At 29.9% G+C, this 19,226-nt stretch overlaps 2 protein-coding genes across 2 annotated transcripts in view; both read left to right on the top strand.

Annotated features, from left to right (window-relative positions):
* The first annotated feature begins 692 nt into the window (after positions 1 to 692).
* Positions 693 to 8,444, top strand: LOC107451621 (structure-specific endonuclease subunit slx1). Its single transcript, XM_016067778.4, has 4 exons — positions 693 to 1,076; positions 2,665 to 2,716; positions 5,411 to 5,596; positions 6,483 to 8,444. The coding sequence occupies exons 1-4, from the start codon at positions 910 to 912 to the stop codon at positions 6,831 to 6,833; spliced, it is 756 nt and encodes a 251-aa protein (XP_015923264.1). The 5' UTR covers positions 693 to 909; the 3' UTR covers positions 6,834 to 8,444.
* A 7,191-nt stretch (positions 8,445 to 15,635) lies between these two features.
* Positions 15,636 to 19,226, top strand: part of LOC107451613 (carboxypeptidase D) — a 52,256-nt gene continuing 48,665 nt past the window's right edge. Inside the window, exon 1 of the mRNA XM_071182915.1 lies at positions 15,636 to 16,616. Coding sequence (XP_071039016.1) covers positions 15,743 to 16,616 — 874 coding nt within the window. The 5' untranslated portion in view covers positions 15,636 to 15,742. The remainder of the gene's footprint in view (positions 16,617 to 19,226) is intronic.

Here is a 19,226-nt window from a genome sequence, read left to right on the forward strand (position 1 = left end):
AACGAAAGTGATTTTAATAAACGGCGGGCACATGTCAGTTTCTCTCTTGATTTTCGTATAGATTAAAATCTTTTAAGTTAAAAAACTACATGAAACTGAAAGCTATATAAAACATAGTTCTAAAGAAAAGCATCACGGAAATTTAAAAAAAATATTTTTGTTAAATAAAAAGAAAAAATATTAAGAAAAGGAAAAATATCGTAGTACATTTCTATACAATTGAAAAGAGGAGGGTCCCGCAGTGGACTGATCATTAAGACACGGTTCTCAGCAGATGACCAAAGTCAAGCATCACTGGCTGCGATCAGTGTGCGGGTGGGTGACCACTTGGATCAGTCTGCGTAGGGACCGAGGGTGTGCGGTATTGGTCCTCGTTAAACTGTTCTACCGTAAAGTGCTCGACTTCGTGTGCAGGTCGGGCTACCGAAGTGGGGGTGCCATCCCCTCTGCAGAGGATCAAATTTGTGATGGCATGTCTTCGGATCATCCTCAGGGATGTTTCCCAGACCATCGCCAATAGCCCATTGTGCAGCTCTAGTGCGACGTAAATGAACTACAACAACAACAAAGGAGGAGGAGAGGGAAGGGAGAAGGGCCAAAAGCATGAAACCGGTCTCTCCCCAGATGGCGTATTCGAGCGCTGCGATCGCCAATTATTTTTGTAAAAATAAATCCTTATTCTATACAGAAATAGAAAGTCAAAATCTATACAGATTAAAAAAAAAGACATTTTGGTTGAAAATTTAAATTACATATACCCATGAAGATCAGTTGATATCGTTGAATCTATGAGAAAAATGATAAAATAGCATGAAGAATATTCTTTTAAAGTTTTTAAAGATTTTCGTGTTTATTAAAGTTTTTTCGTGATATTAGATAAAGATCTACTACTATTTGTTTCAAAACAAAATGGAAGTGGAAAATTTCTACGGGTGTTATTTATTGTATTCTTTAAATGAAAAATATAAAGGAAGAACTTACATCGGTTTTACAGTGGATCCAAATCGCCGAATCCAACAACACAATAAAGGAATGAAAGCGGGTGGTGCTTTTAAAACAAATGATAAAGGACCATGGTACAGAGTTCATTAATTTTAGAAAGAAGTCTTATTAAAATAAGTTTGTTGTTGCGCACATAGTATTAATACCCTATTTTTGCTTGTCTGTTAGCTTACTATAAGAGTGTTGATGAACGAAATTTTTTTTTCACAGAAATAATTTTGGCATGATGGCAAGTGCCTGAGATTTACATTTGCCCTGCAAACCAAAATTTGTAAATGCAAATGTCATTGTGCATAGATAAATAAAATAGACAAATAACTAAATAAAAAATTAATTACACTAATTGATGCAAATTTTACATCTTTGTTAAACTCCATTTAAAATTATTTAACATAATAAATTTTTAGGTTGTAATGAGGCTATAGGAGGAATGTAGGCTATCAGAATAATAAAAAATTTAGTGATGCTTTTCTGTTTAGTTCTGAATATACTGTTCTGTATATTCAGATAATTTACTAGTTTATTTTTCATTTAAAAGAACAAAGCTGGCACCTATGAAAATAAAATTAATGAAGAAAAAAAAACAGTTGAATATACTTGCATCAGGTAACTTTGCATATCTCTTATTTACACATTCTTCACAGGTATAAGAGTGTTATAGAATTCCAATTGTGTAGTTATGAAAATGTAAATATGTGTATCATAACAGACATGACATTAATTTCTAGGCTGTTGTAATTCATTCATTAAAAATTTACTTCTAATTTGTTATAATTTTATCAGAATATAATTTTGACAACTTTACGAAACATAAAATATGACTAAGTAAAAAGCTTAGTTATTGAAATGAAATTCGTGTAATAACATTTTAGTGTTTATGATTTGCATAGCTGTATTTTTAGTTTTCCTTAATTTAATTTCCTTAAAATTCAATTATTTCTTAATTACGGCCCTGAAATATTATACTTCCTGTACTAGAAACTGTCTGTTAATGAGTATGACACAAAGAAAAATCATTTACTTTCTTAGAATTTTTAAAAAAATACTTTTCGAATGGACAGCAAATGGCACCCAAACATTAAAGTGACCCATAAACTGTAAGCCAATTTAATAATTTTTTCTCAGAGACCCAGAACCTTGTAGTGCATAGATTTCCTACTGATTTATATAGCATTTGTACAATGCATACAAAATAAGTTAATAATTTTTATGTTATAATTGGATTTTCAGGTACTAGGTCTCATTCTTAATGGTTTAAGGACCTAACCTTCAATATGCAAATTAAATTGTATTGATGATATTTGATGTTACAAAATCAGAATTGAAAATATTTTTTCTTTGACTAAAAATGCAACGTTTCAATAAAATTAAATTGTTGACTTGGAAATAAGGGGAGGGGGTAATCATAACCGGGAAAATTTTGTCCATAATATTAAATAGTACTCTTTGTGTGTTTTGCAATATCTTTCAAATTATTTATAGACGGTGTGCCTATAAAATTTTAACAGTTTTATTATATGTAATATTTTATTTGTAAGATTTTATTTGTAATGTTTTATTTGTATTGTTTTATATGTAATATTTAATCAATGCATTAATGCTAAAAAGTTTTTTTTCTTTTTTGTAAATTCTTGTTCAATAATTAAATTAAATTTTTATCAGGGACATGGTACTTGTAGTACATGGATTTCCTACTGATGTTTCTGCTCTTCGAGTAAGTTTTTATTTTGTTATGGTTATGACACATATTTCTTTCTGTATTTTAATTTCTCTTAAATATCACCCCTTTAAATTATGATATAAATGCTATTATTTTAGTCTCCAAGCATTTGACATCCAGATATATTGATATAATATTTTTTTAAGTAATATATCACGTGTCTCATTAATGACTATAGAAGGAGAAAAAAAGTTAAAGCCAAACATTCAAAGTCTCGATTTTTTACAGAATTGCAGTAACTAGCTTTACTTGTGACAAAGCAATGTTTTCTTTAAAACTTGTAATTACTTGCAGTCTTAATTACTTACTGAAATGTAATTTGTTAAATTATAATTTTAATAGATTATATTGCTTTCAAGTAATTTCAAAATGTAAGAATATTGAATTCTTAAAAATAGAAAAAGAAATAAACAATTATTAATGTGCACCGTTAAATCATACTAAAAGAATGCTCCATTTCCTAGCTTACTTATAAGGCTAACAGGCCATCAGGATTACAGTAATTATTTTTTTATTAATTAGAAATAAATAATAACTAAAAAGACAATCTCAAAAGAATTAAGCAGTTACTGATTTCTTAGGCTATTATTAAAAATAATTAAGTTAAATGACAATATATTTTAAGTATAAAATTTATTTACACAATAATTTATATTTTATGTGTTTTTGCACTCAAATTTTTTATTGAAATGTGTACAGCTTCATTTAAATGTGCTTTATTTTTTTACATATTGTTTTTTTTTATTTATTTATTAGATATTACAAAAAAATTAATTTATAATTATGCTCCTTTATCTTTGCAGTTTATACACTTACCTTTATACACTGCTTAACATGTTAAAAATAACTGATTTATGTAAAGTTGCAGTCTTGACAGCCAACCATTAACAGTAAAATCAAATGTAGAGGGCATGATAGAGCAATACCTGTTATCTCTATAAAATGCAGTGCACCAATCTATTCCTTTATTCAAAAATTCATTATGTTAGGTATTTGACCAAAATAGCACCATAGGTTGTTTCTGTAAGGAAAAAAGTATTTTATTAATTATTTCAAGATAGCTTATTTCTTTGAAATTCAATGTGGTGTTGCAATAATTAAGTGCAAAATATTAGCAAGATATCATTTGAGTTCTTACGATCCTGGACAAGCTGTTACACTACTGGAAGCAGGTCAAAATGTCACCATTGTGGCCTCAGTAATGGGAGTGTTATAGAGTTGTCATCTCGTGATTAAAGAAGACCGCTGAAGGTGGAAATGCTCTGCGATAGCATGTTGGCGGTCGTTATAGGTACATCGCACCACAAGAGGAACAGTATGTATTCCCAGCAGTTAAAGGAAACTGAAATGTTACTCCCAAGCAGATAGCTGCAGACCTTGCAACTACTAGCGGTACACATGTTTCTGCCAGAATCATCTTACGGCTATAAAATCTAATTGGTTTGCATGCATGGAAAATTGTTCGATGCATCCCACTTTAACCAAGCCATCGTTGAGAAAGATTACATTGATGTAAGGAACATATTAGGTGGGGTAACCAGCAATGGTTCAGGGTGATGTTCTCCAAAGAATCTCAATTTACTATGACAAGTGATTCTGGCTACCAGTTAGTGTGGAGAAATAGAAGAACATGTTCACAACAATAGGTTCATAGACGTGATCGGTGTGGCTCAGGTGTGCATGTACGAGCAAGTATCATGCATATTGTCTGAATACTGCTTTGCATCTTTGAGCGAGTTTGTGTAACATGGCAGTGGTTTTGCAAAGAGATTATTCTGGATCATGTTTGTTTTTTCAGGGATGTAGTAGATCCGGACTTTCTGTTATGATACGTGGCCACACAGGTCCACTAGAAAGTAAAGATATTTTATGTATGCCGTGGCCTGTGTACTCCTCAGACTTAAATTCTATAGAGTATGCCTAGGAGGTTCTTTGTAGATGTGTTTCACAAAGAACGCATCCTTTCTAAACCGTACGAGAGCTGAAAACCACCTTGAGAGAGAAGTGGGGCAATATCTCCCAAGGACTCTCCAATAGTTTACTGGACAGCATCAATAACAGATGCAAAATGTGCAGTAGTGTCCAAGGTTATCACACATCTTATTGGGATACTAATTTTTGTAACATTCTGGCAAAAAGAGCCATTTTTCATGGCTTTTAGGAAATCCTCCATTGAGCATCTTTTTATTCTTAATTTTATTGTTTTTCGATATATCAATATCTGAACTATTTTGCAAAATAATAAATGCACATTGTCCCTACTAAATATGTATTTAGTTTCATTTCATCAATCAATGTCTATTATTAATTATTCTGAAAAATGTAAACTGTTCCTCAGCAATTGTCAAGCAGTTTATTCGTAAAAATGAAACTAATATATTGCTTTATAGTAAGACACTTAAAGTTTAACAAGATTCATTTTCCTTGTTCTTGGATGTAATTTTTTGCTACTAATTTCAATATGTTGTAACAAATAATTCGAATTTACTTCTTAATAAAAATGAACTTGTTGATCAGAATTAAATGCATCATATTCAGAAATTTCATTTGTCAGAATCAGTATTTAGCATATGAGGGTTGTTTCTTGAACTGCGATTGCTTGGCATTTTAAGCTATTTTGTGTTAGTGATTGTTAAAATGTAGGCTGCTAAAATATCCTGTATAATTAATATTAATTTATTTTCGCAGTTTGAATGGGCTTGGCAAAACCCTGATAAATCCAGAAGATTGAAGCATGTAGCTAAGAAAGTCCCTCGAGAAAGTGCTCTGAAATATAGATTTCGTGTTATGTCTGAAATGTTAAGAGTTGGTCCCTGGAACAGATTACCTTTGGCTGTGCAGTGGCTGGATATAAACTACAAGCAAGAATTTGATGTAAGTTTTATCTTTTGAATTTGAAAAAATTTATAAATAAACGGTGACCTTCCTGGAATTATTAACAATAAAGGCAGTAGGGGTGTACAGTCTGCTGACAGTTGATGTGCAGCCAGTGTGAGTAAGAAGCAGAATTCAGTTTGACCAGCCATTGCTGTAATTCAAGTGTGAATCATCTCTTTGGAAAGTGAGTTAATTCCACCATTTCACCCCTGCTCTCTATTGCTTACCAACCTTTGTATTATTGGTCCTAAAAACAGCTTGAACATTTCATTTCTAAATGCATGAGATCACTTTGTCTTTTTGCCATACCTTAATGTCTTTTTATATGTCATTTTAATAAGATACTTGCTAAGCTTCTGTACTACTGGCACGGTACTTTCCAGATCCCTGCGCTTACCCATTTCACTTCTAAAACCCCTGTTGATGAAGTGGCAAAAAATCAAGATATTTGAGAAGTTTGATTTTTGTTCAAAAAAAACTTGACAATTTAATTACTCTAAAATTAATTAGAAATTGAAATATGTATGGAATTGTAAGATGTATTTTTCATCTGCAGACGTAAGGGTGCGAGGCTACCAAAGATCATAGTTCTACAGCTAATAGTTTTGTCTAATTAAAGAAAGTGGGGGGAATGTGTACCATATTTAATAAAAAGTCATATTCTTAAGTATAAATGGAACACAAATACGAATTACTTTTTTCAATTATATTGATTGAAGTGCTGAAACTATATTCATTGCAGAACCTTCTCAGTTTTATTGAAGTTGCATGTTGTTGTTTTTTTTTTTTCTTCAGAAATTAATCATGTATGATTATTTTCCAACTTCATAGAAAAAATTTATACGATTGCTTTGTATATTAATGATTATCTTCTTTTTTTAAGGTTTCTAAATTACCTCCATTACACATACCAATATGCATTGGTCCAATTCAGCCACGAAAAGTAAAAAAGACAGGCACTGAGTGCGAAACTGATGAAGACGTGAATTTGAAATTTTGTTACATCTGTGATAATATTGTAACTAAAGATGATAAACAGTTTATATGCTTTAATTCTAATTGCTTGCAGATATTTCACATTCTTTGTTTAGGACGGAATTTTCAGTCTTGTACAAAAGAAAAATTCCTCCTTCCCGTTGAAGGTTTGTGTCCTAATTGTAAGACATCAACTTTATGGGGTGATGTAGTGAGGTATTCATCAGGATGTTATCGTGATACTAATTCTGCATCTTAAGTTACATAAATTGTACTGTGCAAGTAAGTAGTTTACTTAATCATTAAAATTGTTTTACTGGTGTATAGATTTGTTTATTTTTCTTGCACTCCCTAATGTGCATTTATTTTGACTGACATGCTGAAATTAATCTGATTAATCTAGCAACTAAGTCATGAAGTATCAAAAGTGACTAAAGGTTAAGCACAAATTTTCCATTAAGCTGTTCTTTATATAGATACATACAAAATGGCAGGCTTTGAGTTTTTCTAAAACCATTTAGTATTTTGAAACTTAAGTGTCAGTGCAACTATTTAGTTTATATAAATATGCAATTTACTCTTTAAAGGGTAATTTGTTTTGACAATTTTTCTGTTCATTAGAAAAGTTAATTTAACAAATTTCACTGAATTAATATTGCTCTAATTAACTCTTAATAAGGTTTACTTGGATATAAATTATAAGATAAAGTCTCAAAAATTTAACATATTTCTGAATGTTAATATTGTGTACATGCAGTAGGCTAACTAGAAAATCTGGCTCTTTGCAAATTGCCTACTTTATTTCTGAGGCTTATTGTAGTGAGACTTGTAGGTGTTTTACAAAGTAACTTTGAGTTTGCTAAGTGTTAAATTTCCAATTAATCTTTAAAAGTTCAGTTTTTTTAAATAGTTTAAAATTGGTAATACATCTTGTAATAACGTTGATATTTGTATTTTGCATAGTTTTTTTCATCAAATTTTTCTGTGTAGCAATACAAAAAAAACTGTGATATATTATTTTTTATATGTTAAATTTTATTTTTAATTACATGTAAGTGAATGGTATATCCATATTATGCGCATGTTTATAATATTATATTTTGAAGAAACTTTTTATTTTATTGCAAATTTAACATGCTTTTATTATGAGAGCTTTTGGTCCTTGGCTGATTAGTGTGATAAAAAAATATTTTTATCTAGAAAGGTCTGTGACGGATAACAGCCCACAAAATACACTAAAAACAGCTAGTAATATGAAGTGATATGAATATGTATAAAGGATTTGTGCCATTTTATGATTTATCATGGTTCCAACCCATTTATGTTTAGTTACTTTTTAAAAGGACAATTATTCTATTCATAGTTAGATAATACAGACGCATGCTGTGCGCGAATATATTAGTGATGATTCTCAATTTTGCAGATACTTTTTTTTAAAAAAAATATTTATTGTGATATAAAAAAAAGTATCTGCCCTCGCAAAAAAAAAATTTATAGTGGGGGGAGAAAGAAAATGCAAAGCAGATTGAATAATCATGATTTAAAAAAGAAAGTCAGTGTTTAGTTGTATGTTTGCTGCTCCCAAAGAGAAAAGATATAACTGCCACTTTAGCCCAAAGATTAACAATCCCATCGTTGATGGTTGAGCTTACAATCAGCTGATTTTTTACAACTAAAATAAACGATTGCGATGACAGTAGGAAATCTTTTAATGTAATTTCGTTTAGAGCGAAATTACTAACATTACTTAATTTGATAATTACTTCATATGAATGTATTAATAATTTCCATGTATAACTCTAATGTTCAATAACATGCATGTGATGTGCATATTTTTTTGCCAAGAATAAATAAAATTATTTAAACGGTTTTCATATATTTAATAAAACTATTCAATTATCAAAAATATTATGAACTTGCAGATACTTTTGGATTGTGTGTGCAGATACTTAATGTTTTTATCTTACTATGATTTTATTTTACAAAAATTGTAGCACAAATGTTTCAACATTGGGATTTGTTTTGAAGAAAGAATTATAGTTCAGCGTAATAATGTATTAATAGTACAGGTACTTATACTTTGATCTGAAATCAATATGCAGTGCTTTTTCAAATCTTAAATGGTAAGTAACAAAAATAAAAATCCACTTAGTATAAGCAAATAAACCAGTTTTTCAATCTAGAAATTTTTCATGTATAAACCCCTTTTGGTGACTACAAGATAATTGGTTAAGTTCTGTTTCCCTTTTTCAATATGTATCAACCATAATCACTGAACTTAAGGTCATGTAACATTATTTTAGGAATTAGAAATAGAAACTACAATTATAATATAGTGGAAATAAATGCCTAAAAATTTTTTATCACACTAAATTAATGTTTGTTGAAATCCAAGGGTCCAAATCTCTGTTTATAAAAGTTTTTTTAAAAAAAACCTAAATGGTTTCAATATTTTCTGCTAAGTATAGATTTCATTTTACCATGACTGTGAAAAATGAAATGAATTATGGATCACATATTATAAAAGAGGTGTGTCTGTGTGTTCTATCTACATAGACCTCAGGCATAAAACTCAAATACATGTTATATACTGTTTAACATGACACAACATTTTAAAAAGAAAAAGTTGTCAAGTGTAACATAGAAACTGTTTGTAAGTTTTATCAATTTTATTTATTTAATTCATTTGGAAATCTATGAAAAATTCATAACCAAACCTTTTTTTTTTGTAATTAATCTGAAAGGAGCTAGATAGAGGAAATGTGTAAAGCTTCGCTTAAATGCATAAAGCTTGGCTTAGAATGAATAAAATCATAAAAAAATAGAGAACAATGTTTATCATCTACAATCAAATTTAATGTACATTAGTTTAATATAATGGATGAGCTTGCTGCTCATTACAAAACTTTTCCAATTGTAGAATAGAATAAAGTTGAATATAGCTATTTACTTTTCTTCCTATTTTTTGTATTTAATTTAAAACGAATCTTTTGCAAATAGAAGCTATAAAATCTCCTTTTATCTATAAACCAAATATCTTCAGCGAATGATACTGCATCACCTCTCATATTTAGAATCATATTGCATCACCTCCTATATTTCCAATGAGTACCTTCACATGTTGTTGTTGGAAAAAATGAGGTAGCTGATGCCCAAGTTAAAGAAGGAACTAGAATAGTTTAAATTTCTGCCGTACTCACTTTTTTAGAAATCTGTTCCAAAGAAAAATCTGCTGTTGCCTTTTCCTGGGGACTGCACTGTTAAGACCATCAAGTGGGTACTTAAAGTGCCTTAGATTTAACCAAAGTAAAAAGATATTCCCCATCTGTGGAAAATGGAATACCTTGAATACGATTATCTCCTTTTCTGCATGGGATTTGCACCCCCCTCTTGTATATGGGCATGAGCCCGTATACAAGAGGGGGGTGTCATAGAGCAGGCCAACCTAGACCAGTTAGAATAGGCAATGATTGCTCTTTAAAACAGCATGTATGAAATAAAAAAAGAAATGAAACCTTTTACAGCTTTTTCACTTAATACTGGCTCAATATTAGACTTAAATTAATGCAGGGGTGATTGTGACACAAAGTGAAATACCCTGAAAATTTTATGTCCAAAAAATCGATAACAAGATATCAATCTATATACTATTCATATATAATTTCTTTGAATTAAGAGTTATAATTAAATGCACTACCAATGTAGAATATCACATTGTAGTAACTAATTTAAGAAAAAAACTTCGTTCTTACAAGAATCGTGACGTTGGATTTTAAAAACGCCAAAATACAAATCGCAATATTGGATTTAAAAAAGCAAAAATATAAATCGCAATATTGGATTTAAGAAAGCGAAAATATAAATCGCAATATTAGATTTTTGAATCGTGTAAATACGAATTGTGATATTTATTTTAAAAACATAAATACAAATTGCAATATTGGACTTTTAAATCACATGAATACGAATCGAGATTGCGATTTTTTAATCGCGTGAATATGATTCACAATGAGTAACTTTTGAATCGGGTAAATAAGAAAATCTATGTTTGATACTAAAATCGTAATATTAGCGGATTACGGTATAGTTTCAAATATTAAAAACGATAAAAATCCAACAAACCAAAAAACTAACATATTTTAGCAAAGGTTTCAAAATTTTAATTTTTGAATATAGAACTTAATTCTTACTTCAAATTTTAGATTGCAGTGAAAATTTCATCGGATTATAAGTTTTGTTTCGCGGAAGTCTGCGAATCAGTGGTCTTGAAATATGCAGATTTCTGCAAAACAAATCATATGCCCTGTTTCTAGGCTTGGAGGAATGATCCGAAATTCCGGGGTACACACCCGGAATACAATGACTCTTGTTAATATTAGACTAAAATTTAATATTGGACTGGTTGATTTAGGATTATTGAAATAATTGACACCTTGGGACACCCTTGAGTGCCATAGCACACACTAAGGGTGTCCTTGTTTTCGACAAAATTTCTAGATTTAAAAAAAATTAAATATTTTGATTTATTATTCAAAATTAAGGAAATTAATGTGACTATATATAATAAACAACAAAAACACTATATGCAATGCAAATTTAATATTTAAAAAAAGATTGTTACAAAATGTTACAATAAATCGGTCTATTTTAACGATAGTAATTTAGAAAAAGTTTTTAATATGACAATTAAAACTTTTACATGGTAATTAACATGGTTAAAACTCTCAAAAACTTATCAATCCTCAGATAACTAAATTAAAGAACTTTATCAAGGAGTACAGAAAAGGAGAAAAAAAAGTTTGGTCTTGCTATTCAAGAAAAAGCTAATGGATCATTGCTATTAAGAATGAATATTAAATAAACTCTTTCACCACCAATATATGAAATGATTTTATAATTTTTATTTTGCAGAATTATGAGAATTCGATATTGGGTTGCGGAAAAAATATTTTGCCGTTTGTCATATTATATTCATGAAACATAAAAAACATCATTAGGAGAACATGGAGTTTTAGTTTTTTCATGTTTATCAATATCTCTATAACTAGCTGTTTTAATATAACATAGAATGATTTATTTAAAAATTATTAATACACCAAATTAGAAAAAAGTTAACTGAGGTAACACAATAAAAATTTTATTATTTATTAAAATGAAACACCTTAATTGAAGTAAAAATATTTTTATAAATTTTCAAATTAACTATAAATTTTCTATTTATGTTCATCATTAAGTTTTGTTCATCTGTACCTTAATTGTGAACAAGTTAAATCTTTTTTCTTTTTAATTTTGAATAGGTAACTATTATTGAACTTATTTTAAATGGATTTACTTTTATAAGATATTTACACCAGCTTGCAATAACAAGGGTAGAAAAATGCCTTGAAATCGATAAGTTGTGTAAAACAAGAAATATAACACTAACGAAAAATATCTATCACCAAGCAATTATAATTGAAACATGACAAAATTAACTCATGTCATGTAAGATGTTTATTTTTAATTTCATATCCAGGGCTCGAAATTAACGGTGGTCCGTTGGTCCGTGACCACTAAAATCGGAGTCCGACCAGCATAAAATAATAAACAGTGGTCCGCCGGACCACCATCCGCCGCAGCCGATCTCCGCTAATCTATTCTCGATCTTATGAAACTTAAACGATCTTACTTAAAACTATTTTAGAGCTTATTCACAATTTTTTTTTAAAAATTTTTTATACAAAATTAATATTAATCAAAAAAATGCGATTTAAATCAAAAATTTATGATTTTAAAAAAAAAATCATGATTTTTTCAATCAAAAATGATAATTTTTTTTTATTTATTTGCAGCTAATAGGAACGCGTAGACGGACCAGTGAAGTTTTGTGCGGACTAGTAAAATGTTTTAGTTACTGGTCCNTTTATATAAATGTTTGTAATAAATAAGAGAAAGTTATATTTTTATTTATTTAGAAGCTACGGGTTAGTTTCAAAGGAGGACGGACACATTGTTGGACAAGCCGTCCTCTGGGACGGGTAAAATTTCTAAGTTTTTTCGAGCCCTGATTTCTAGATTAAAAAAAATTAATTATTTGGATTTATTATTCAAAATTAGGGAAATTAATGTGACTATATATAATTAACAACAAAAACACTATATGCAATACAAATTTAATATTTAAAAAAAGATTGTTAAAAAATTTTACAATAAGTCGGTCTTTTTGAACGATAGGAATTTAGAAAAGGTTTTTAATATGACAATTTATTCATGGTTAAAACTCTCAAAAACTTGTCAACCCTCAGATAACTAAATTAAAGAATTTTATCAAGGAGTACAGAAAAGAAGGGGGGGGGGGAATTTGGTCTTGCTATTCAAGAGAAAGCTAATGGATCATTGCTATTAAGAATGAATATTAAATAAACTCTTTCACCACCAATATATGAAAAGTTTTTATAATTTTTATTTTGCAGAATTAGGAAGATTTGATATTGGTTTGGGGGAAAAATATTTTGCCGTTTGTCATATTATATTCGTGAAACATAAAAAACATCATTAGGAGAATATGGAGTTTTAGTTTTCCTCTTATTTTTGAATATCTCTATAACTAGCTGTTTTAATGTAACATAGAATGATTTATTTAAAAATTATTAATACACCAAATTAGGAAAAAGTTAACTTAGGTAAAACAATACAAATTTTATTATTTATTAAAGTAAAACACCTTAATTGAAATAAAAATATTTTTATAAATTTTCTATTTATGTTCATCATTAAGTTTTGTTCATCTGTACTTTAATTGTAAGCAAGTTAAATAATTTTTTAAAAAAAATTTTGAATAGTAACTATAATTGAACTTATTTTAAATGGATTTACTTTTATTAGATATTTACCCCAGCTTGCAATAATAAGGGTAGAAAATTGCCTTGAAACCGATAAGTTGAGTACAACAAGAAATATAACACTAACAAAAAATATCTATCACCAAGCATATATATATTCTAGATATTTATTCTAGGTTTATCACTTATCACCAAGATTATATATTCTAGATTTTTATTAACTTTATTTTACTTGCATTAATATATGTTATAAGAGTATTGAAATCAAGCATATGCATTTATTTAGTTTTAATTGGAGAAACAAGAATTAAATTTTATAAACACTTAGCATAATTATAAAACCCAAATATTTTGCACATAGATTGTCACTATTATAGATGAACTTCATTTATGAAAACACTGATTTTTTTTTAATGCAATGCCTAATAGTAAAACCATCCACCCTTTATCGAAATGTATACTATTTCTATCCAATCTGCAATTGATCTTGATTAAGTAATTACGCTGTAATTGAGCATGTTACTTTAACATAAAAATAAGTTTCTATGAACTTCAGTACTACTCATTTTAACCGAAAATAAATGTTGATTCGCTGTGAAGAGCTACGTAATCATTTCTTCAGTTATTTTAGGGATAAATAAACAATTTGAAGCTGTAAAAATATTTTTTCCATTTCCCCACACTCTCAAGCCGTAAATTTAATTATCAAAAATTTTACTAATAATATACGAAGGATATTTATACGATATAACTGATATTAAAACTAACTTCAACTCATCTTCACTCAAACTTCAACTTTTGATATTGGAAGTCTTTTGGGGCAATTTTAATGCTTAATTTAATAAATACACATTTGGAGAAAAAACAATCAGTAAAAATATACTTGAGGGTACCCCTTGGCGACATATGTTTGGTTCCATTCCTATTTGTGCGGAACACCATAGTAACAGGAATGGCAGCCAAAACATGATATTTCAATAAAACATTGGAAAATTTCAACAAAACTTTTAGAAAATTGCAATGAACCCAATATAAGCAAAATTAATAAACCCAATAAAATGTAGTCATTTTTAGAACCAGAAGCAAAAATGACCTTACCAGCCGGTATCCTACTTAGAACTAACGGACATCTGAAATCACATATACCGTTGAACATTTAAAAATAGCGGTATAATCTAAACCAATCCGAATCACGATTGTTTCAACATCACTCAGCTTGGCGATCAACTGCGATCACAACTTGGCGAGAATCAAGGGGCACCCTCAAATATAGTCTACCCAGGAGAGAATTTTCAAAAGTTAGAATTAAAATTTTAAAAAATTAAGAGATGTTGTAATTTTCCATTGCTTTATTTTACATGTTTTAACTACATATAAAGGGATTTCTGAGTTTAATAAATGTATCCAGATAAAGTTAAAAATGAACAGTTAAACTACTTTATTAGAATATTTAAAAAAAATTTTAATTTTATTCAAATCCTCGTTTTCTGCATATATTTACATCATCACACACAGGACTGATATAACAAACTAATTATCTGAGTCAACTTCACTATCGCTTTTATTCACCTGTTCAGAACTTTCTTCGTTTTTCCGCTGGCAAACAGATTTTAATCCTATTTCACACCTGTAAAACACATTCGTTGAATCGCTGCTTTGAATTGATAAAGCTACACTTGATTGTCCAGAATCAGCGATGACAGTCTTTAGTCCATCAAAATCTAGCGCTTTATAAGCATTTGTAACATAAATTGTTTCAGTTCTAAGGCTGTCCTTTTTCTTGCCAATTAAATACGGTTTGTTTTTGATTTCGTCATACCTTAATTCACACCATGAAGGGCGAAGAAGTTTCAGAGCCTTTTTAGCCAGTGATTTTTCTTTCTCCAATTCATTCATTATTGGTAGCATTTATTCCGTTGAACTAGATAAATTTTAAAAAAAAACAATATTTTAGACTTGCGATTATTTTGGACTGGAATCGTTTCAAAAACAAATGAGATAAACATCCGGTTGATCATTTCTGCAACAATATTCAACAACACAATTTGCAGTTACAGTTTATCTGTTTCTGTTGTAATGAAAAATATTCATGTGGACGTTGCGTATTAGACGCGACTAATAATTAAATAGATAAATCTTATTGGCTAAATGATATGAGCCAGAAATAACGATGAGGATAACAGCCAATCAAATAAGCGTATTCGACTAAAAATTCTGTTAGCCAAGCAGCTTTTTAGTCGTTTCACTAAAAAGAGACTTTCAATTGTTTAGTTCTACTAAAACCGAAACTGAAAGTTTTTCTGGCAATGTTGTCATTCAGAGGCTAAATTGTGCTACGAAGTAAATAATGGCGTTGATGATGAGGAACATATTTATAAAACCGTTTTGTAAATTTTTGGTGCTAATTATTTTTAACTTTCAAAGCAGTCCAAATATTGGTGCAAACGCTTCTCCAGCATTTAATGTTATCACATCGAATTCATCACATTACCGTCATTATGAGGAACTGAAGGAAAATCTGCTGAAATTAGAAAAAGATTATAAAACTTTAACTAGTGTTTATTCCATAGGTCAAAGTGTAGAGAAACGGGAACTATATGTTATACGAATAACATCAAATGTAACAATTAACAAACCTATGTTTAAATATGTGGCTAACATACACGGCAACGAAGCAGTTGGTAGAGAACTACTTTTAAACTTAGCTCAATATTTGCTTGAAAACTACGGAAAGGACGAAAGAGTAACAAAGATAGTTGATTCAATTGATATACATTTATTACCATCAGCTAATCCCGATGGCTTTGAGTTTGCTCGTGAAGGTGATTGTTTTGGTTCCTCCAAACCAACTGGAAGAGAAAATGCGAATGGAATTGATTTAAATCGAGATTTTCCGGACCAGTTTTCTTTGGATGAAACAACCAGAATGACTGCTGGTCGTCAGCCGGAAACAGTTAATTTAATGACTTGGATTGTTTCCAATCCGTTTGTGCTTTCTGCTAATTTACACGGAGGTGCATTGGTTGCAAACTATCCTTTTGATGATTCTAAGTATCATAAAATTTTTGGTGTAAAAAGCCCCTCACCAGATGACAAATTATTCATGAAGTTAGCTAAAACTTATTCAAATTCACATGCATTTATGAAAGAGGGACATATTTGCCCTGATGATGATTTTCCAGGAGGAATTACTAATGGTGCAGAGTGGTATGATGTTGCTGGTATGTTCAGTGCTTAAAAAATAGTAGTAAAATGTAGTATTCAAAAAATTAAGTTGTTTTTCTTGGGGAGATTTCCATATCATGATCTGTGCCAGAATAATCATCAAGTCTTAGCAACTTTCGGGCAGCGACCCGCAGGAAATTAAAAATAAAATTTCGCAGAAAGGGACCCATTTGAAAGGTATACTTCATAGCTACCTCCAGGCAAACATCTGCATGTTTTTTATTTTATTTTTTAAATGTGCAAGTTTGAAATCTATGTAGCACTTTAGTGATTGAAGTTGGCGCGACAGATCACGATCTGGAAATATCCCTTTTGTCTTATAAATAGTAGGTATAGCAACAAGGGCAAAACTGTATCTAATGGAAAGATTTCTGAATTTGTATCAAAGCCAAAATTAAAGTTAAGCTTGGGGACTTCTGGGTAGTGACTTGCTAGAAACTGAAAAGAAAAATCATTACAGAAAAGAATCAACTCGAAAGTTATAACTCAAAGCCAACCCTAGTGAACCACAACATATTTTTGAAAAATTTTAGTAACCTTTTGGTGCCTTGCGAAAGGTAGTAACAAACAGATATCAATAGGGGAATATTTCCTATATTATATCAGGGATCTATCCAGGCCGAATTTATTACCGTTTAGCGGTACCTTCACAAATTCAACATTAGGAAAAACAGTAGTTTCCCAAAATACTTTTTCTTAAAATTTTATTTTCGTATCCCTTAAGAAACAATAAGTCCATATTTTTGTGTTGATTTTTGATATAATTTTTAATTTTTCACAAATTATATTTAAATTTTCACAAAATAGGCACCTCTCAGAAAAACCTAGACAGACCCCTGAATATTCTACGACAAGACTTTTAATAACTTTTCATGCAGATATTGTTACATTTAAACTCTAAATTATTTAAATTACTATAATGTAATTTTTAAGTGATAGAGATTCCATCAGTGTCTGTCTATATCTTCTATAATTGCTAATGTACCAAATGGTTTTTGTACTTACAAGAATTTAAAACGAAAATGCTTCGTGGTTTCCAGAATAGCTACAAGACGTACTTTTTGAATTTGTTTCTTTTTGTGAATTTTTTTTTAGTTGTCTAAAATTGCCTAGTTGTTTCCAAAATTTGGTGATAATAAAATTTTCATTGCAACTTGGATTTATTGTTCTGCAAGGGGCTTCATACTTTTAAGCACATTTTTTTGAAAGTATAGGTAATGTAGCCTGTATTAGGTGATCATTATAAATTAGGTAGCCATTCTTTTACTGTCTGTATGTTAATTTCTTGACAGGCAAGTTTAGATGTCCCATTAATCAGTGCACCATGGATGACCCAACTATATTTTTACCCAATACTTTCAATTGTTAGAATTAGGGTCTAGTTCATTTCATCGAAATCACTTTATCAAGAGGTCATTTCATTGGCCAGGTCATTTTGTTGATAGTGTCGTTTTATTAACAGGCCCTATTGTCAACATATTAATTTTGTTGTCAGGGCTGATATATCGACAGAGTAATTTTGTCAATGCTCTATTTCGTTGGCAAAATTGCCATTTCATCAACATGGTGGTTTCGTTGACAAGTTAATTTCGTCGTCAGGGTCATTTTTGTCAACAGGTTAGTTTTATCAACAAAGTCATTTTGTAGGCAGAATTGTTTCTTTGACAAGATCTTTTCATTAATAGGGTCATTTCCTTTTTCCCCAAATTTCCTTTTATTTATTTCCCTTTTTTATTATAGATAATAAATCATGACTTTTATCTCATTATGAGGACATAATTTTATATCTATCTTTTTTAACAATCATTCATTGTTACCGGGCTACACTGAAGGCTAATGATATTGCGATACATTTAATATGCTGCACTTGTTACATTGCATCTTACAGTGTTTTCATCTCAGAAAAAAAAATGGGTGAGAATTTCTCACCCTTTCTCAAAAACAGGGTGAGATTTCAAAGATTAAAAAAAAAGAAAAACACCAAGAGACTTAGGGGAAAAAATCATTTATTTAATTATAATGCATTTTTAACATCTTCTAATTTTTAAAGCCTTGAATATTTTTACTGCATATGGAAAATATTCTACATCTACTTTTTCATCAGCTATTCTCATTAGGTTGCTCAAATGCGTATTTGTTTGGTTTTGATCGTTTCTACCCACATTTGTCCGTTTAGGAGTAGAAGATATTGGCTTTACAAGGCATTTGTCCATCTTACATTAACGAGCAAAAAATTTGAACATCTTACATGAAGAAACCTTACCTACGGTAAACACCTGGTTGCAGAGAAATGCGTTCTGAAAGAGGTTCCGTAATTCGGAAGGATGGTGCTCTGTTGTTCTTAAAGGTTCTGAACAATACTGGTAAATAGGGAAGCTAGATAATGGGCCAAATGTTGAAAATAATAAAAGATCCAGGAAGAAAAGTGAAACGAATTTTATTCTAAATGGCGCAAATGAGAAATTTTTTTCAAAATGCGAGAAATTCGCGAATTTTGAAATTGGTTTATAGAATGTGCGAATTTCTCGCAGTAATCATTTTTTAATGCGAGAATATTAAAAAATATGCGAGATTCTCGCGTTCTCGCGCTGTAGTGAAAACACTGA

The sequence above is a fragment of the Parasteatoda tepidariorum genome, chromosome 7 (assembly GCF_043381705.1).
Source record: "Parasteatoda tepidariorum isolate YZ-2023 chromosome 7, CAS_Ptep_4.0, whole genome shotgun sequence".
In the NCBI taxonomy this organism is placed as follows: Eukaryota; Metazoa; Arthropoda; class Arachnida; order Araneae; family Theridiidae; genus Parasteatoda; species Parasteatoda tepidariorum.

Coding starts and splice junctions, on each gene's coding strand:
- LOC107451621 (XM_016067778.4), top strand. CDS start 910: ATGGAAGTGGAAAATTTCTACGGGTGTTATTTATTGTATTCTTTAAAT. Junction 2,717..5,410: donor CTGATGTTTCTGCTCTTCGA/GTAAGTTTTTAT, acceptor TTATTTTCGCAG/TTTGAATGGGCTTGGCAAAA. Junction 5,597..6,482: donor ACTACAAGCAAGAATTTGAT/GTAAGTTTTATC, acceptor TCTTTTTTTAAG/GTTTCTAAATTACCTCCATT.